The sequence below is a fragment of the Malaclemys terrapin genome, chromosome 3 (assembly GCF_027887155.1).
Source record: "Malaclemys terrapin pileata isolate rMalTer1 chromosome 3, rMalTer1.hap1, whole genome shotgun sequence".
In the NCBI taxonomy this organism is placed as follows: domain Eukaryota; kingdom Metazoa; phylum Chordata; order Testudines; family Emydidae; genus Malaclemys; species Malaclemys terrapin.
In genome coordinates, this window is record NC_071507.1 from 56,862,721 (window position 1) to 56,884,089 (window position 21,369).

The following is a 21,369-nucleotide window of genomic DNA, read 5'->3' on the forward strand; positions in this document are numbered from 1 at the left end:
TTTAAATCTTCTCCCTTCCTTTGTGTTTTGCCCAAATTAAATGACCACCTACTTTGGACTCTGGGCCAAATTTATCCCTAGTGTTACTCCATTGAACCATTTGATCATATACAGCAACCACTTCTATTCTATGTCTCCAATGCATTGATGCTTTATGCTTTGAAGCTGCATAAATGATTTTCAAAGAAGAGGAAATTCCTAGCAAGGAGACTCTCAAACACATAAATTTTATTCACAATAACGAGCTTTGAGAGCAGACTAAAAGAAGGGGTTCGTGGAGCTGTGATTCTGGAAACCTGATTATCCCAGCGTGTTTCATGTCCTATCTACATCCCTGCAAAGATCACAGAGATGAGATGGGGAAATCAGGGCATCTATGTGTGTTTGGAAAAGTATCTTTTGGGTGAATGATGAACAGATTGAGTGTCCAAGGCTGCACAGCTTTTGTGCTGGGAACCATTCCCGTTATACCGCATCCTCAGTATTCATGAGTCCTAGAATGGAAACAATACACACCTGGCAAAAACACAGCAAATTAAAGTTTGGCTTCAATAAAATTAGAATTTCTTAATTAAAATGGATAACACAGGAAATTACAGGGATGTCAGAAAACAAGGTCCCAGACAGTCTGTCTGAGTCATCTCCCTTATGTCAGAAAAGTACAAGTCAATGAAACAGGTGATCTCTGTAATGTCCAGCGAAGATCCCGTCCATGTTCCTGATCTGAATTTCTGGACAACTTCAATAAAGAACAGACTGCAAAGATTCCGTGTTGGGGTTTACGCATGCTGAAACAGGCCCTTTGAGAAAGGTTTAGTCAGTTCTATTTAGACTTTTAGCCAGGTTGAAATGATTGATAAAGCTTTTTTCTTAACACCGACTCTTATTGTATTAACACAGGGTTCTCCCTTGACTCCAACCAAAGACGTTGCTGATTTCCTTTTTGAATTTATTACCCTATTGGGGGGAATGGTTAACAGTCCATAACAATGATGCCCAACCATTATATTCAACCCAGTGTCCCTCACAAAACAGGTTGGGGGCATGCACTTCATAAGGTTACAGCATACATGAATAGTTTTCTCACTCCATGCAGGGAACTGGCATCCCGAACAATTTCAATCATACAGAGAATTAGTGCATCTCGAAGGAGGAAGACTTCATACATTAAGAAATGTTTGTTTCCTTCCTACGCATGGCCAATGTGCAGCAGACACTGCCAGGTAAAGCAAACATTGTACTGTCCTCTGTCATCATGGTGACTGGGTGGAGAATCATTGGCCAATACCTGTGCCTCCATTTTTAAATGGGCAAGTTTGATTAGTTTTAAAAAAGTTAGATATCAAAAGCTGCTTTTCTCCTGCTCTCCCCATCACCCCAGTTCCAGTGGAGGCAGATGTAAATTCTCCATATGCATCTGGTTTATAGAGCTGTTAAATTCACTTCTGTTGCTTTGTCTCTCTCATGGTGGTGTTTCTTGTATCTTCTTGACATCAAAACTCCAATGAGTACAGAACCCACCAGGACTCCAGCTATTGCTGCCAAAATCACAGCCCAGTAAGGTACCGATGGGTCACCTGCCCCCACTACTGGAGCTGTATTTTGCAATCCACTGTTTCTGGATGTGAAAAGAAATGGATTCTCCTACAGAGGAAGGAGAGAGGATTTTACTGGCCACAAAACACTTCTGAGCAGCAGTCAGTCTATATGTCACCCATCCCCTATTGAGACGGGACAGTCCTTATTTCTTTAGCAATAAATATTGACCATTTCTCCATTCTGTTTCTTATGAAAGCTCCCCCCCCACAAGTGTTCCGAAATACATTTCAGATCACTGCAGCTTTGGCATTGCTTCTGAGCCCATTTATTGTAGATAACCAAATGCAAAAAATAAAGCTGGTTGAAACGAGAGGTTCTCATTGGGGCAATGATGCATTTTTCCACTAAATCCCAATGAGCAGACCTTCCTGAAAACCTGTTTTTGTCACAAAACCAGAGATTTTTTTAGGGCCATTTCAAACCCACAAAAGATTGCAATCTTTAATATGCTTGAATAACATTGCTGGCAAGAAGGAAAGGGAAAACAAAAGGGGCCCCATGGGTGAGGATATAGTGTGGTGTTTACTTACTGAGGTTGGACACTTGAGTTTGGATCTGTCATGGGCGAAGTTATTGTAGCTCTGCTTTTGACCAACTGGCTCCAGCTGAGGGAGAGAAGAGTGTCAGCAAACATAAAAGTGATGTTTTCCTCCAAAACTCTCCTGATTTGGTGGGTTACACAGTTCTATCAAATCACACACTCCTTTGCACCTGCAAGGGGTTCTGGAATATGATGGGTCACAAGACAGTTTTTCTACCATTTTTCAAGTCCGGGACCAAAAGAATTAACTGCTGTCCTATCTGTGGCAGATGTTAGTTACCTCATTTAATGCACTACTGGAAGGAGCTTAGATACCAAGGGGATAGTAGTTGCATAGAACAGAATAGATCAGGGATAGGCAACCTTTCAGAAGTGGTGTGCCGAGTCTTCATTTATTCACTTTAATTTAAGGTTTCGCGTGCCGGTAATACATGTTAATGTTTTTAGAAGGTCTCTCTCTATAAGTCTATATTATATAACTAAACTATTGTTGTATGTAAAGTAAACAAGGCTTTCAAAATGTTTAAGAAGCTTCCTTTAAAATTAAATTAAAATGCTGATCTTACGCCGCCAGCCTGCTCAGCCCACTTCCAGCCTGGGGTTCTGTTCACCTAGGCCTGCAGCGGGCTGAGTGGGGTGACTCGAGGTCAGGGCAGAGGGCTGGGGGTGTGTGTGGAGGTGCAGGGCAGAAGGCTGGGTGTTGGGGGGAGGTGCAGGGCAGAGGGCTGGGGTGGTGTGGGGGTGCAGGGCAGAAGGCTGGGTGTTGGGGGGAGGTCAAGGCAGAAGGATGGGGTGTGTGTGTGTGGGGAGGATCAGGGCAGAGGGCTGGGGTGTGTGTGGAGATGGAGGTGCAGGGCACAAGGCTGGGTGTGGGGGGGTTCAGGGCAGAGGGCTGGGGTGTGTGTGGAGGTGCAGGGCAGAAGGCTGGGGTGTGTGTGGAGGTGCAGGGCAGAGGGCTTGGGGGTGTGTGGGGGGTGCAGGGCAGAGGGCTGGGGTGCTCGGCTCGTGGGGGTGCCCTGAGCGGCTCATGGCAGGGGGCTGGGAGGGATCTGCCCTGTTCCACCCCTTTCCCCCAGGCTCCGTCCCTACCTCTCTCTGCCTCCTCTACGGAGCAGCGAGTACGCTGCGCTCAGCTTGGCTCCGCTCCCGCTCCCCCTCGCAAGGGCCGTCTACGGCAGGGAGGGGCCGGAATGCACCACGTTGTGGGAAGAAATGGGGGGGGGAGGGAAACGTGGCTGCCGCAGGACCAAGCTTCTGCCTCTCCCATTTTTTCCCACAGCTTGGCGTTTTCTGTCCCCTTGGCCTCCTCCTCTCAGTGGGCAGCAGCGTGCCACGCAAAATCGGCTCGCGTGCCGTAGGTTGCCGACCCCTGGAATAGATCAATCTCTGCAGTCCTTACGCAGACAAGAAATTCACTGGGAATTTTGTCTAAGTAATGACTGCAGGCTTTGGTCCATGAAGAGAGGCAGAACTTTCTCTTGCAGCAGTTTTTGGAGAGAATAAAAATCAGTGAAGAGTGTACTGCTCCCTTAAACCATCTAGTACTGCATCTACTGACCTCAAGTGATGAGGGGGGGGGGAGGGAGAAAGTGCCAATTGCATGATAGAGAGGCATAGTATCATTATAGCCCCAGAGCTGAGACCGGGAAAGGGACTCCAATAATAAGATTCACATATGTTAATACTGGGAGTGCTTCCTGGCTCTATGGTCTTGTGAAAAAGTAAAAGTAGAAACTGAAGCAATATGAGAGGTGAGCCAAGGAACATGTGAGGGGCAGGAGATGGTTCCTCATGTGTTAATAATAACAGCGGAGGAGAAAGCTACATGGAAAAAACCCCTGCAGAGATGATGTGAAGGGAAACCAATGAATTCAAAGACTTGCTGACTGTCATGGAATTCTGCTGCTGGGTGAAGGCCAGCATCACACAAGAGTCTAAACCCTCTGGCTTGCCTACTGGTGCATGCTCTGGAGTAGGGTTACCATATCTCATAAATAAAAAAAAGAGGACCCTCCACGGGCCCTGGCCCCGCCCATTTCCCCACCCCTAGCGCTCGGGCAGCCCGGCTCTTAAACAGAGCCGAAGAGTCGGGGAGGAGCAGAGCCGCCATTTTCCCGGACATGTTCGGCTTTTTGGCAATTCCCCCCGGACGGGGGTTTGACGGCCGAAAAGCCGGACATGTCTGGGAAAAAGAGGACGTATGGTAACCCTACTCTGGAGTGAGCATAGGTTATTTTTGCTGTGCCTTAGGGGAGGGCAGTAAGCATCCCGAGGGGAGTTCCCTGCCACCTACATGATGTATGTTCTGTCTGTGGTCCCCTGGATATCTGTACCCCTGGTACTCCTTGTGCCAGGGTGGGAAGGAATCTGGCATGGAGTCAAGAACAAGGGCTGATCACATGTGGAGATCCATATCCCACTTGTGTGAAATGGGAACTCCAGCCTGCTAACTTGGGGCCTGATTGCACCCCCAAGGCCCAGCCTATGTTACAGGTGTGCTCTGGGTGGGAGAGGCACAATTTCCACTGAGTTCCTCAGCATGCAGGGAGAGTGCACATGCTGAACTAACCCCCTGGATAGTAGCCTGCTCTCTGCCATTCCACTGGCCATCTCAGTGTGCTGGTGGAGGTGAGGTGAGCTAAGTTGTAGACCTGATAGATGAATGATTGGCAATGGCATACTAAATCCTACATTAGTGAGACACCGTCAAATCAGTACCGTTAGGAGTGAAAAGTTAGCTATTGTCTCACCTCTTACATATAGTATATTAACGTTGCTATGTTTTGCAAATAGAAAAAAAAGACAGATAATAAAGTGGTAGATTGGGGAAAATGTCAGGATTATGTACTTGTTTTTGCTTGTTTGGGCCCTTCTTTAGCTGGAGAAAGACACCAATGTCAGGAAGCAGAATGATTTCCCTGTGGGACTTGATCTAGTGCACTGCCACAGCCAGCAACTTCAGCCACTTGGACAAAAAACTATGTTGTGTCTTCCAAAAACTATTCCAAGGGCATCATAATATTTGATTAGTCCAGTCTTGTTGTACACTGTGGGATGGCAGCTACATTTGGGACCAATTGCTTGCTTTATTATGTACTGCCTGAACCTGTTTGTGCAAGATTTGTCACATGGTGATAAAATCAATTAGAACACACTATCTATGGCGCAATATTATCTGCTAAACTATAACCCATCAAAGTTTTAATAGTACACAGAGCTGGAAAGAGTAAGTTATTGAACTATGTGGATTAAAGCCCAGCTGGCATGCAATGTAAGAAAAGGAGTTAATGTGTAAGGTGTAATAGATTACAATGAGATCTGTCTGTCTGCTTCTTATATAGCTGTCATCCCCTGTAGGACTTTTCCATAAGGGTTATTACCCTTGTCCCACTTCCTTCTTGACCTTCTATCAGCTGTCAGCCAGCCCTTCTAAGATGTTACTCTCTATGAGTAAGAGGCAGGTGCAGGAGAAAGGCAACAGCTGCTTATTGTTGTTTCAACATCAATACCATGTTTTCCATTTCTAAAGTAGTTCCATAGTTTGCTTTTTTAGCAAAATGGAAACACTGACAAGAGCATAGTCTGTGTTCTCATAAACTAGTACTCAACTATTTTTAAACCCAACCCAGACCTACATTTTCCCCCGCCCCCCAAGTCTTCAGTTGATTGGTTTAGTTTAGTTTTTCATTATCCCATAATCCTCTGGGGCTGGAGACTACAGGGGTTGAGTTTTATTTACGCAAGCCAATTATACAACAAACATGTTCACAGTAACTAAGAGCCTGATTTATAAATCAAAATGCAGCCACCTACTATTCACACAGGATTTGTCCATATGATTAATAATACCAGCTCCCCAGCTGATGTAAACCAGTTTAGCTCCATTGACTTCAATGGAGGCCATATAAGTACATAAGATAGATAGGTTTTTGAATGGCTCAAAAGGGGCCTTACTCACAGATTTGTAAAACAAATTTCCAAATGAAAGGCTACATTCTGCCCTCACTGACACACCCAAAGTATCTGTGTATCCATTTGAAGACTCATCAAAGCTATTTCCACTAACTAGTTTCCTTTCGTTGGCAGTGGACAAGCCAAGGTTGAATTGAACTAACCTGTCAGCCCTAGCACTGACCTCACCATAACAGATTTGAGGTATTTTATTTAATCAGCAGAGAGAATAAAAAGAAAAATAGACAACCCCTTCCAAAACGGTTACAAATATCCCAAAGCTGTATAAAGTCTTATAGTCTGGGGATGGGCACTGGGAAATAGTCCTTGGACTATGGCTCCTACATCTTCCTGCAAAGGAGGAGCAGTTCCCTGTACATTTCCCCTGCAGCCACAGAGACCGGGACTATGTTTAGCCCTTGCACAGAGCAGGAAAGAAGAACACAAGGGATGGGGAGGGCTTCTTGTGCCTGCTCCATCCCTGCATACACACACGTGGGGCTAGAGACAATCTGGGCATTTATGTGTACTGAGAAGAACTCTCATTTGGCCAGCAGCATGCGGAGCTCTTTCAGGGAACAAGACAGGGCTGCTGAGCGAAGCAGAACAGAAAAACAAAACACTCTTACAAGAATCACACACAGCCTCTCCATACACAGACACGCACTGGAGTGCAGGGATGAGGGGTTACAAGAATAACCACTAATGTTAAACAACAAAGGGCTAGCATAAATCAACAAAGCTGTGTTGATATCAGGGGAACTGATTCACAGTAGCTGAGGATCTAGCCCCCAGATCAGTTTTTTAAAGGAATAAGACCTCGTTTGTCCCCCGTGGAAGGTTTTCTTCCAATTTGTGTAGGAGATGAGTAGCAGTCTTGACAGAATGAGAAACCCTGGTGGTGTGGAGTAAAGGGCAATCATGTCTGGATAATGAATAAAGGGCAGTGAGAACTTATGAATGCCCCTAAAGAGGGCTTTTCCATGTTGCAGCAAACATCCAAACTCAATGTATTACTTTTGATTCTAGAGAAGCCTGCACAGTTACTTATTATATAACCCAAGTCTAACTTCATTTTACTGAAAGGGAATGGCCTAGATTCATCCCCGATTTATCCCATCTTCTACTGGCATAAACCATGTGCAGGACCCGTGCAGGCACAAAGTCTTCTCGGGGGGATGTTGTGGTGGCACATAATGTCCACAGCTTTCTTTCCATCCCAGTGCCCCTGGGGAACAGTATCTGAGCATCGTCTCACATGCACCTTCTGGGCTCCTATATATATATATATATATATATATATATATATATATGGATCCATTCTATGACCTCTTACCATATTATTCCAGAGCGCTATGGCCATCTCAGCATGGCCTCTCTCAGTGAAATGAAAGCAATCCATGGAAAAGAAACTCAGGTCTGGCTTCCCATTCTGCAATTCAAAAAAATGTAATAATTCACCCCAGCATCAAAGGATCTTTTCCGCCTTGTAAACGAGACTGCTATTTCAGCCTTATTGGGCTCCTTTCCTCCTGCAGTTGGGGGCAAACACACATCTTGATTCCACCTCCAAGGGCCCATAGTCCACATGATTAGTCCATAGAAAGCAGCACCTACAATTTCAACCAATCAAGAGGCAGTGCTTATTTGCATAATATCCATAGATTTTAAAGCCAGAAGGGCTCATCATGATAACTGACCCCAGTGGTTCCTCAGACTTTTGAGACCCAGCATATCACACCTAAAAGCCAAAAATACTTGGCAAACCAACTTAGTCATTCTAATCGGTGTGGAGATGATGCATTCCTATTCTGATGCTATAAACCAACCTAAGTAGCACCTCATTGCAGCCCATGGATTGTATCGCAAGAACCAAAGATCTAGTCTGACCTCCTGCATAACACAGCCCATGGAATTTCATCCAGTAATTTCTGCATCAACCCAAGAGCTTGTGGTTGAATTATCTAAGTATCGAGGATCTCATAGGGGCACCAATCACTGCAGTATCGACCCAAATCTTGAATCTTATTCAGGTTCGAAAGATTGTGATTATTTATTGTTCTTTGTTGAATTCTTGAAGCTGGGCTTCAGTTTCTTAAACCTTTCAGGCAAATTTAGGGCTGCTTTTCAAGTGAAAACCCAAGACTGTGGGTCGATACAGTTGAAGCACAAAGGTTTTGTGGGGCAAGCTTGCCCTACTACTACCAACGTGGTAGCTAGTCTTTAGTCTCCAGATGTCAATATCGCACCTTTCAGTAGAACCTAAGTTCACTTCTTAAAATGTGCTGGAGTTCTGTGGAGATAAGGCAAAAGGGTAGATACTAGGCAAAACTGGTTGGTTTGGGCTAACTTTCACGTTGAGTTTTTGCATTCCTAACTACCACTGCATGCAAGATGCAAGGGTTAAAGAATGGGAGGAGAGCTGTTTATGGCTTTTTTAGAGAGATTTCAATCAGTGCATTCCCAGCTCACATATTTCCTGAAGTCATTTGATATCTCCAGGAGATTCACAAGCAATACACTCTTTCTTACTTTCATTGTTTCATTATTATTTTTTTGCAGTGCCCATAATATGCTAGAGTCTGTGCAAACATAAAAGACATGGTCCCTGTCCCACAGATGTTACAGTCCAAAATAAATCTTGATGTTGGCATCAAAAATGGTAGGTAATAAAACAGGACTCACGCTGTCTAGTGGGATGATGGTATTTCGGAAAAACGGCTGCACCACAACAGTAAAATCCTCACGCTGTGCATAGCGACCGCTGTTAGCCATCAGCATGCTTTTGATCTGTGTGGGATTGCAAGATGAAAAACAAAAAGGTCATTACAAGATTTATCTCCCTCATCAAACAAGGGTTATAAAATATGAGTCTTTCACCTCTCTAGATCATTAGTATAAATCCAGCCTAGATAGCACAGAAGGGTACAGAAAATGGCAAAGAAAACTATTGAACATGTGGAGGGACTGCCATAGAAGGAGAATGTGACTAGATTAAATGCACATACATAAATGATTCTAAAATGGATAAAAAGAAATGTTATACATATTAATAAACACAATGCATAAATTAACTTGTGCAACTTAGTGCTATATGACATCAGTCAGGTCTAAAGCTTAGGATTCTAAAAAAGGATTAGGGCCAAAATTTTCAAAAGTGACTAGTGAGTCTGAGTGCCTCAACTGACACATCTTTGAGAGACCTGGTTCTCAGAGGGTCAATACTCAGTATTTTTTTTTTAAATCAGGCCCCATAAAGGTTTCAATTTTGGCACCCAAAAATTGGGGCACCCCAAATTAGTAGTCACTTATGTAAATGTTGGCCATAGATGCTTATATAGAAAGTGAGACTATCCATTATTATGTTAGATAGGCTAATAGTTTATGGTTATAAACCCTGATGCTTCCAGTCACATATCAACTGTACCTTCCCCCACTCCTGAGGTTAGGGAGAATTTTCCCTTATGGGTGGGTTATTTAATAATTGTCCAGTACAAGGATTCATTCACCTTTCTCAGAAGCATCTGATACTGTCCACTCTTGGAGACATGACACTGAACTAGTTGGAGCCTGGGTCTGATCTGCTATGGTAATTCCTATTTTCATAATAATGACCGACAATTCTTCTCATCTAATAGCTATTGGGTGGCCTGTGTGAAATCTGACTAGATCTTAGTTAAGTTAATACTGGACAAATGAACATAACCCAAAATAAACACCACTACATTGGCAATAATTAGCCTTTGTTTGGCAGGCCAAGCGAAAGAGCCAAAGTCCAAATAGGCCATGGTCTTTCCCCACTGAAATACAATGGTAGGGAAGCACGAGGAAACTTGCATCACCACTGCCCAGACAGGAGCTGGATCTTCAGTCTACACATACATCAACATGGGGTCTTTCGCCATCACCAACCACATTTTAAAATATGCTACAGTTCTATGTGGAAGATGAGAGACATGACAAAAAGGGGTGGGGGGGGGGAGGGAGGGAGAGGGCAGAGATGAACAATTAAGGAAATAGAATCCATGTGTTACCTGAAAATCTTTGTTAATTATTTTCATTTTTTGTAGTTCAGGAGAGGTTTCCTGTGAGGTTAAGAAACATGGGCAAAGAGTCCTTGAAAGAAAAAAGAACAACCAAAATCAACACCCACCCTAGCCAGTCTGTGTATTCATTAATAACATGGTGTAGTTCCAAGAAGCTCAAGATGGCTTACGTTATTAAATGCAGAAATTCAATCACCAGACTAGTTTCAAGGTGGATAGAAACCCTCCTCCCCCACAATAAATCACCTGTTTTTCAGAGGCACTGAACACCCACAACTTCCACTTGCAGTCAACAGGAGTTGCAGGTGCTCAATTCTTTTGAAAATCAGATCCAAACTGTTTAACATGACATAGCAGTAGCAGACCACGTGTGTTAGACTTTAAAAATCTACAAATATGTTTTAAAGCAGGATTTCATAGAGTTTAAGGTGAGAAGGGACCATTAGATCATCTAATCTGACCTCCTGTATATCACAGGCCTGTAAATTTCACCAAGTTATCTGTTTAACTAAAACACATCTTCCAGAAAAGCATCCAGTCTTGATTTGATGACGTCAAATGATGGAGACTGTACCACTTACTTGGGGTTTTTTCCCCAGTAGTTAATCACCTTCACTGTTAATTTGTGTCTAATTCTTAACCTGAATCTGTCTGGCTTCAGCTGCCAGCCATTGGTCCTTGTTATGCCTTTCTCCATAAGATTAAAGAGCATCTCAGTACCAGGTATTTTCTCCCCGTGAAGCTACTTATACTTATATGTGTATCAAATATATATCAAGTCACCTCTCAATCTTTTTGGATAAGATTTTGATAAGCTCTTTTTGATTTGAAAGCCAGTTCCTTATTTACTTGCCTGCAAAGAATGGAGTTCAGGGTTTTGCACTGCAATTGTTGGTCCTATCAGCAGGGTAAGGAATGAAGCTGAGTATGGATTCAGGCATTGGGGATTCCACTGACTGTTGTAGGACCCTGATCTGGAATCGGGGCCAGTGCAAAAGGGTTTTGAAGTTCAGTATTATGAAAATGATTCTGTTTGTGGCATGATGCCCAGCCTCAGTGAGTACCGGGGAGAGAGGTGGTGATGTTTGGCTGATGTTCACTAGAGTGCAGAAGCTTTTTAGCAGTGAGGTAGGTTTCTGTAGGCCTAGACTTACTTTAGCCATTAGTGTTCCCATGCTGACTAGTTCAGTGATCTTGAGTCAACAAGATAAAGTATTTGTGCTTTGCTGGATTGAGGATCTAGTTTCTGTCAAAATAAAATTTTATATAGGGATGGATCAGAGCCAGAACTCCAGTTTCAAATGTTCCTGGATGTTGATGATGTTCAGATCCAGTTTCATCCTCTGTGGCTTCAGCCCAAAGCTAACTTTATCGTTGAATAAACAGGAAATCGGTAACTGCAATGCTGCCCTCATTTAAGTGCGTGCCATTTTTGTTGAAGTCAATAGGAGGGGGAAGAAATGGACTCAATATCATCATGATGATGTATAGTATCTGTAGTATCATCATTCCCAGGTTCAATAACATCCAACAAGGTAGAGGCTTTTAAGCCCTGTATGGTTGCCTTACTAATACCAGTGATATTGATTATGCCTAAAAAATAGCATCCAGTAGAAATAGATATTTGATTTGCACACTTACGTCCCTGGAACGACACATCCCGAAGTTTCCCTTTCTATCTGACGCAGTCCAGCGATCTCCATGATCTCCACCAGGTTGACAAAGGCTCGAGGGAGCTGCAGGGTTCAAAGAAATCAGGTTTGTTAATGCACAGAGCACAATACAGTTACATAACAAGACAGGGAGGCGACTTGTAGGAAACAGAGAGTACAGGCAGCACTGAGAGGGATTAGCAGCATAGAAGGGCAATGTAGAGGAGGGAGGAAGATGTACAGTGGATATGAATCAACAAACTCACTGGCTGCCACTGCAGCATAACTCACTGGAGCATTTCTGTTGGTTTACAGTAAATAGAGGCTTGCACACTTTGTTTAGCAGTCAGAATGGTAAGTAGGGGCTGTGCTGTGTACTTGGGTTTCACCGCAAAAGTATGTGAATTTGTGATCTGGAGAAGGCAAGGATGTGGGATGGGAGAGAGGAGGGGTGGGGGAGCAAAAATCCTCAGGAAAAAAATATTGGTCTCAGATACAAACCCAAATACAAAGAGAATATTTGTAAGGCTCAGTCTTACAGCTCAGTCTTGACTTGCTGCACTCTTGTCACTCCTGCCCTGTGCCACCACATGGCTTTGCCAGGGCATCTCCAGCCTGACCAGCAACACCACTTCCTGTGCTAATCCTGGGCTATCATTGAATGAACACCATCAGTTGTGCCAGATTTTTTGATGTGAATAAATCTCTCTTGGGGGCTTGATGGAGAAAACCATTTAAATATAATTTGTAAGTTAAGTTGGAGTCAGGCCAGAGAGGAAATGCTCGGTGCACTGACCTGCATTTCCACCCAGGTCCCACACACTTCAGTGCCCTAGGCATAGTAGGATTAAAGCCACCACTCTTCACCTGCCTGGCCAGTGCTGGTGTTGAGGGACAAAGTGGCAAGCCAGATCCTGCTCTCTGTTACATCACTGTAAATCGGGAGTCACTCTGCTGAAGTCCAAGGAATTACACCCATGTAAAAGGAACACAATCTGGCCCTATATATGGTTCATTGATGTTATTAACCCTTTGACTGTGGTATTCAGAATTTGTCTGTGTGACTTGCCAACACAGCATTCTGCATCACTACTAGCAATAGGCATTCCAGTCCAGACCCTCTGACTCCAAAGCATTAAGCCCAGGGCAGAGCCAGAAGGGAAAGTTTTTTCCTCATGTTGACGATGGAGAATGTGGATCGTATCCCATGGTTAGCTGCAGCAACTTGATTCCGGGACTTAGCCAAACGTTTTCTTGGACTAAAAAACCCAGGAATGGTACAGATGGGGCATATGGTCACCTCTTGCTCTTTGTAGCAGAGATCAGGTGCCATTGTGTTACAGTCAGTTCTGATGCTATCTACTAGACACTGCAACATTATGTGTGGGTACACATGTGAGAATATGGGGTTATAGGTGCATACATGGTGGAGTGTGTGGGGATCAGTGTGCAGAGGGCTGTGAATGTATTATATGCTTGTGTATGCATGCCTTGCTTTTAAGTCAAAATATTTTTCAGGGAACATATATACCCACAAACAAATAATTATATATCTTTTTTCAGTACTTGGATGGTCCCCAGCACCATAATAGCTGAGCACATCACAGTCTTTAAAGAATCCTCACAACTTCCCCCTCCACTATGAGGCAGGGCAGTGGTTTATCCCGTTTTTACAGATGGGAAACTGAGGCACGAGACTAGATGACTTGCCTGAGTTCATACAGGAAGTCTGGGATGGAGCAGGAAATTGAATCCATCTCTCCCAAGTCCTAGGCTAGTGCCCTAACCACTGACCAGCCTTCCTCTTCTTTTGTCCTCTCATGGTTATTTTCACAATTACAAGGGCTAGAAATGCGATTAAAAAAACAAACAAACTAAAAGAATGGTTTAGATTCTGGAGCAAAACGCCAAGGTGAGGAGGAGGATTCTGTAGAAAGTCCTGTGGTTGCATGATTGCAGCATGCATAGGGCCCATCATTTTATTGTTCAGCTTTGCAGTGTTTGTGTATCTTTTTCTTTCCCTCCCCCCACTGAAATGTGAAAATCAAGAACAGTCAGTTCTTCCTCTGCTTCTGTGCTTTTTCTCTGTAGAGATGCAGGAGGCACTATCTGACATATACAGGGAAGTTTGATTCCTCAGAAAACCTCCTAAATTCAACTGAGCTACGTAGTCCACGATTTGATGAAACATTTTTGCTCATTCTCAGTTTTTATTCCCCCCCCCCAGCTCATGCCAGTCACACGTGGAAATGACTCCTGGTAGCAAAAGGAGCCCTATGGTGTAGTTTTCCCCAAAGCAGCAGCCCACCACTTTACTGCCCATTAGCTAGCATGGTCATTGGACTGTTAGTCAGTGTTAACATTACTACTCTAGCTATCTGGAGAAAGGCCTTGAATGAAACATAATCGCAGATACTCTGTCAGAGGTGAGAAATATCTGAGTGTGATTGCCAAGAATTCAGCCTGCTAGCGTATCTTAAAAGCTTACCTCCTGGTATAGAATATCAAGAGTGTCCTGAAGATGTTTTACATAATTTTCTACTGAATAGGTCTCCTGTATAAAAGAAAAATTAGATCAGTCATTTTTCCAGCGTGCAAGAAACTATGGCTGAAAAAAACCCAATGGGTCCATTCTATAACCTCTAGTCCCTAGCAAAGCCTGCAAGAGGCTAGATTCTATACTATTGACCAAATGCTCCTTTTTATCTCCAATAGCACAGGCCTGTATTTTTTGAGCAGATAACTACTGAGTTCTGTTCCTATTGTGACACATGTGCAGCTTGTTTGGTAATTGTGGCGTTTCCATGTGACCAATACAATTCCTTAATCCAAATCCAATCTTGTTTTATAACAATTCTTGTCAGCATTCTTTTAAGGTGCATTTTTACTCTGAAGAATGACTGAATAAATCATGTTTAATGTGTTTCACTGACGCCAGACCAAGTTTGCTCCATTTACAAACAGATTTGTTTTCCTAACTGCTAGCTCTGGAAATTAAATCTGAGATCTGAGAATCAAGCTGGGTTCTTTCCTCCAGTACATAATCTCCAGTAATAAATGATTCTGCAAGCCAAATTAGGCACTGAGCAATACCTATGCAACCCCACTTTGCATGAGGAGTTGCAAGGGTGTTATTGGGCACATGGTGCTAGATCAGGGGTGGGTAAACTACGGCCCCTCCCCTGCTGTCCCCCGTCCCCCGCAGCCTCAGCTCGCTCGCTCACTCACTCTGCCGCCGCCGCCGGTGCAATGCTCTGGGTGGTGGGGCTGTGAGCTCCTAGGCCAGCGCAGCTGCAGAGCCCGGCCTGACCTGGTGCTCTGTGCTGTGTGGTGGTGGCGGCGGCGGCAACGTGCCAGCCACCGGTGCTCCAGGCAGCGCGGTAATGGGGCAGGGAGCAGGGGGGGTTGGATAGAGGGCAGGGGAGTTCGGGGTGGTGGTCAGGGGGCAGGGGTGTGGATAGGGGTCGGGGCAGTTGGGGGGGGGAACAGGGAGTTGAATGGGGGCAGAGGTCCCGGGGGGCAGTCAGGAAGGAGCAGGGGTTGGATGGGATGGCGGGGGACAGGCAGGGGCAGGGGTTCCGGGGGCAGTCAGGGGACAGGGAGAAGGGGTGGTTGGATGGGGCAGGGGTCCCAGAGCGGCCGTCAGGGAACAGGGGGGATTGGATGGGGCAGGGGCAGATAGGAGGTGGGGGCTGGGCCACAACCCCCTCTCCTAACTGGCCCTCCATACAATTTACGAAACCCGATGTGGCCCTCAGGCCCAAAAGTTTCCCCGTCCCTGTGCTAGATTGAAGCCTCACTGAAAGTCAATGGAAAGACTTCAGTTTATATCAGTGGGTGTTGGTTCAGGCCGATAGTTTGTCCTGCAGAACCCTTACTACTGGGGATGATATTTGAGAAGGAAATAACCCAGGTTGACTCTCAGATCATCATGGTAAGGTTTTATGGCTAGTAGTTAGGAAAAGACATTTCTACTTGTAACGTGATATTTGCTCTGGTGCAGGGGTGGGCAAACTACGGCTCATGGGCCAGATCCTGCCCGCAAGCCGTTTTAAGCCGGCCCATGAGGCTCAGCCCTGCTCCGGCGCTCCGGCCGGGGCACTGGGTCGGGGGCCGCACCACACGGCTCCCAGAAGCCACGGCATGGCCCCACTCCGGCTTCTACGTGCTCCAATGGGAGCAGCAGAGGGGTGCCTGCAGATGGGGCAGCCGCGCCTCCGCTTAGGAGCCAGAGATGGGACATGCCACTGCTTCCGGGAGCTGTTTGAGGTAAGCGCCGCTCGGAGCCTGCATCCCCTGAGCCTCTCCCCATGCCCCAACCACCTGCCCCAGCCTTGATCCCCCTCCCGCCCTCTGAACCCCACAGTCCCAGCCCAGAGCACCCTCCTACACCCCAAACTCCTCATCCCCACTCCCACCCCAGAGCCCTCACCCCAACCCCAATTTCATGAGCATTCATGGCCCACCATACAATTTCAATTCCCTGATGTGGCCCTCGGGCCAAAAAGTTTGCCTACCCCCGCTCTGGTGCCATTGTAGGATTGCCAATTTTGATTGGACGTACTCCTGGAGGTTTCATCACATGGCATAATCTTTAATTAAAGATTAATCTTTAATTCCTGGACACTCCAAGACAATCCTGGAGGGTTGGCAACTCTAACTAAGACAGACCAGAAACATGGAATCCCCTTATGGCATTTTTATGGAGTCACTTTCCAGACCACAATGTCTCAGTAAGAATACACATGTGGCCTTTCACATTCGGATTGTTTGGTCTATTTAGATTATAATCTCCTCAAGGCAGGGACTGTCTCTTCTTCTCCTGCATTGTACAGTGCTGGATAGATCTTTAGCGCTTAAATAATGGCTACTACTAATGAAGCCCTGATCTAGAGCTCCAATATCCCACTGGAAAAGCAGCGCACTCATTTCAGATACGGGAGATATTAAATGAACACAAGTTCCTGTTGCTTTTTAGAGGTACAAGGGCTTTGGCTGCCTGACAAAGGGGAAATGAATGGATTCTTAACCTTGTTCATCGGCCAAGCACCCAGAGCTATGTGCCCAGTTTCTAGATACATACCCTGTCCAAGCAGTAATGACACAGGTCATTGCCTCCAATGAAGAGAGTGATCAGTTTCCAGTCCTCCTTGAAGTTAATTTTCTAATGACACATAAAAAGCATAGAGTGCAATGTTCTAACAGCTCGAAATTGCTTAGGCAACATTTACAAATATAGTTAAATGGGGTATATCAACAGTGTCAAAACAATGAAAATGGGCCTTTCGGAATTAACAATGGGAAAAGTGAAGTCAGGAAACTGTGTGTGTCTCTGAGGGGAAATGTGGCGGGTGGGAGGTGCTAGAATACATCTTGGCTTTTGTTATGAAATTCCCACCAGAAAGGGGAACTGGCAGCTGCCAGGTAGGTTGTCAGGGTAGCTGCTGTACAAAGTTCTGTTTACTGGGAGTCGGAGACCATAGTTCTAAACGGATTTTGGCAGCAGGGGTTGGGATGGGGAGATCTACCAGTTAGTGCCAAATGCTGGGTGCAGTGTAGCAGTAAGTAGGGGAGGGAGAAAGGATTAGACGATGATGCACTAAAGCTGCTTCAGTGCAACATGAGTCACTGGGAATCCCTGCCAGCTGAGTGAGTACTATCAGGAATGCTGAAAAGGAGAGAGGCAGGCTCTGGGGGACAGACATTTGAATTAAAACAGAACAGTCCAGGAGGCTGGTGACTTCACTGGGCTCATAAGGGCAGCTGCTAAATCTACGTCACCACCAGCCAACAATAGGGGCTGCTGAGAGCTGGAACGCAGTGGAAAACATTCTGTAACATGTAGTACAAAGAGAGGAATGGAAAGCATCTATTTTTAGAGCAGAGAGTTTACATAACTAACGGCTGCAAATATATCCCACAAATAGAAGAAGGGCCTGGGAATCACCAAAGGGCTGAATTCTCATCTCATTTCCACCTCTTTGCCCTCCAGTGGGGTGCCAAGCAGGACAGAGTCCTGCACCCTGTTTTTAAAGGGGTGAATGATTGGACACACACCCTGCTAAATCTGAGAACAATTTAGTCTTTTGCTCAAATGCCAGTTTTTCCACTCAGCTCTTCGCAGAGAGGGAGACAGACTCTCCTTTCCCGCACCCTGACAAAAAATTAATAATGCCGAATAACAGACAGTAACGTTGGCCCAAGGCATCTGTGTGGCTACACAGGGACACATGCTTTGGAGAACCCTGCCTTTTCAATTCTCCGATCCACCATCCAGTAGGAGCCAGGGAGCACTGGGCACTCCCACTCTCCCATGGTGATCTCCCTGGACCAACAAGTCTCTCCCCAGCACCCAACATCCCACGTAGGCCCCAACAACACCTTGACGAGGGGAGACCAGGTGTCTCCTGTCTTTCACATGCCCCAGGAAGAGCAGCACTTATGGCTATGATAAAAGCCAGGGAGCCCTTCAATCCCCTTCCCAGGCCCCATTGGACCAGGAACAGCAGGCCACTCTGGAGCAAGCAGCAGGCCACCTCATGCCTCCAGAAAACCTGTGACATCCTCAGGATTCCCCCTCCCCCAGCACATTGCACTGTATTGTATCAGTCGGCTGGCCCTTCAGGTGGCCTGACCTACTGGCCAGGCTACATCCATCCCCTCACCAGCAGACTGTCCCCAGCATCACCAGCCTCCTCGGGGCAGGGACTCCAGGGGTGAGGAGCAGGCCCTCTACACCAGACACCTGGCTCACTGCCGCTGACTGTTTTAATTCACTGTTTTTTGTCTCCACAGCCTCACCAGGCCATCTGCTTTCATCTTTGCTTCTGCACTTAACCTCTCCTCTCACCTCCCCATTCCAGTCCCCTGGCCACCATTCATACTGGTTTCTCAGTCCCTTCCCTTTTCTCCAGCTAATCTGTGTACCCTCCCGTCTTCCTCGCTCCAAATTTCCAGTGGTTCAGAACCATTATGTTAGGCCATTGCTTACCTCTAGCTTTGGGACCTGTACCCATCTCTCTCCTATTCCTTGTTACACTCATTTGTTGCACCTTGCCTTAAATTACATGTTTAGTTCTACAGGGCAGGAACTGCATCTTCCTATGTGGTTGTTCAGCACTGGTGCAATGGGAACCCAGGCCTGATCAGGGCTAATATAGATAATGGAGTAACAATTTCCTGGCTGCCGTGATCCACCCACTGCACTCACACCTTGGCGCCAGTGAGAAATGCCTTGATCCTTTTTCCAGCTGTGAAACCCGCCTCTCCCCACCACCCAAATATGCTACATGAGTTATAGATGCTATGCACTTACCGAGCTGCCTCTCATGAGCTCCACCAGTTCACGCGCCTGGGTTGACATATTGCTATGGAGACAGGAAAGAAGAGCGCTCAGGTCCTTGTTCTGAAATGACGAGCAGAATGAACACAACTTGGGAAGGCTTCGATTTCTCCTCCTGGGCCCATCTTATGGAACTTCAGGACCACCAGGGCCACGCAGGGAGAGCGATGGCTCACATGTGAGAATAATCATAGGTGGATAATCTGAGCTGCAAGGGCTCCAGCCAGGATGGCTGCCAAGCAGCAGGGCGACTGAGATGAGTTATTTTTCTTGAAGGACTGGCTCAAATGGATTGTGTTGAGAGGAAAATAGTCAATTCCCAAACCTGCTCTTGGAGATGACAAGGTATTTCACAGCCATGCGAGCTTTGCTGGCTAACCTGCAACTCGCTTTCAAGTAAATGTAGTGCTGGTGAAAGGTGCTGGATCGACAGTCCTGGAGACTGAAGTCCTCTGCGTAGCCATAGATTGGGTGCAGCGGCAATATAGGCTGCCTGCACCTTTTACCATCAGTGGCTCGGAAGGAGTCATTCTCAAGGGAAGGAGAGGGGATTTCAGTCTCCATAGTTCATTCAGTCCTCTGCTGCTCTACTAATGTGGCTAGCCAGGATAGCTTTTAATGCCAATAATGGGCTCCTATTCATTAGGCACTGGACTGCGACATACCGTCTCGTTACCCAGAAGTCATTCAACAGCTGGGAGATGGCAATGGCTTTTGGGTCTTTACCGGCCTGGTCTGACACTGAGCAAGTGACCTACATGTAAAAGACTTATGGGAAAATTCACTGTGGGAATAAGGAGTGTCTTGTGGTTAAAGCACTGGTACTGGACTCGGAAGATATGGGATGGGAAGGTCTAGTCAAAAGACGACATCTCTCATAAACAAACACACACTCCTCAAATATTCAGAAGAAAGAATATTATGCCGTAGAGATATATGCACAGTATAGATAGTATCAGCCATTAAAGAGCAACTGGTTTGATAATTAATATTAACTCAAGAGTAACCTCAGCCTTGGGATGCAGCTTAACTTGCCAGTCGACCAGCTCCTCATGCCACTATCTCCCTGACTAGGGTGTGATTATGCTTACTTTGCTTTGGCTCCTCCCACTGCTGAGTTGAACCCGGCTGTTTCCTTTTCGGTGCCAGTGGAGAAGCCGAAGAGTTCTGGATTAAACTTTTTCAAAATATCTTAAAGACAGGAGAAGACGTGCTGGTTATCCTTTGCACTGCGAGCAAGAATCAGCATTCCCTCCTGCAGAACCCACATGCCAGTCTTGTGGTTGAGGCATGGGGCTAAAAGTCAAGACACATTCACTGCGACTTTGGGCACTTAACCTATCCGTGCCTCGGTTTCTCCATATGCACGTTGGAGGTAATGACACCGATCTCACAAAGGTGAAACGAGGCTTTAATTAATGTTTGTAGAATTCATTCAGATCCTCAGCTGGAAGGTATTATATATGCAAAATATTATTGTTACCGTGTCTATAATTCAGTAGGTGGAGTTCAAAGCCTCTTTGTAGTTAGCAATACATTTATAATACTTCACACAGTATAAAACAGACTCCAATTTTGATTTAAAACTCAGTGGTGCCCATGGCACATGGATATAAGATAATGATTGAAATAAAATCCTACACATTCTCAGGCATTGTCAAACTGTTCCAGAGCATGGATTGCATATTAATAGAAGAATTGTCATGGACCAAGCTCCCTCCAATTCATGGTCAAAAGGACCACTTCCCCTCCCTTTTGTAATCTCCATGGCAACTACAACAATTGCTTAAATGGAATAATACTAGTGTTAGGTAAATATTTAAATTATTATTAGCATCTTTCAGAACAGTTTAGCAGCTGGAAATAAGGAGCAGCCATCACCATGTGACCAGCCAGCACTCCGTGGACCATCAATTGCTCTGTAGTGCATCAGTAGCCCACAGCTCCTGCAAGGTTTCCACCTTGTCACTGGAGGCTACAGAGAGAAATAAAGGAAGAGCATCTGCTTTGGAGTTGTGTCATTTTAGTCATTTCCTCCTGTAATCTGTCCCTCATCTGTTCAGCAGAGCTGATGTGACAGCCCCATCCAGAACCGTCAAATGGAGGAACTGACTCAAACTTTTAGCAGAGGAGTTTTCCCCAGTGTTGATCTGGGGTTGAATAAATTCCTCAGATCCCCAAACAGATGTGCATCCTGTGCCCTGTCTAAGGAAGGTGGGAAGCCAGCACAAACTTTCC

At 45.6% G+C, this 21,369-nt stretch overlaps 1 protein-coding gene across 1 annotated transcript in view; it reads right to left on the bottom strand.

Annotated features, from left to right (window-relative positions):
• Positions 1-207: 207 nt before the first annotated feature.
• The window catches only part of PLB1 (phospholipase B1), a 123,751-nt gene continuing 102,589 nt past the window's right edge, over positions 208-21,369 (bottom strand). The window contains 10 exon segments of the mRNA XM_054021455.1: positions 208-1,644; positions 2,130-2,204; positions 7,428-7,523; positions 8,777-8,881; positions 10,126-10,207; positions 11,779-11,873; positions 14,278-14,343; positions 16,873-16,953; positions 19,105-19,156; positions 20,223-20,322. Of these exon segments, the coding sequence (XP_053877430.1) occupies positions 1,423-1,644; positions 2,130-2,204; positions 7,428-7,523; positions 8,777-8,881; positions 10,126-10,207; positions 11,779-11,873; positions 14,278-14,343; positions 16,873-16,953; positions 19,105-19,156; positions 20,223-20,322 (974 nt within the window). The 3' untranslated portion in view covers positions 208-1,422.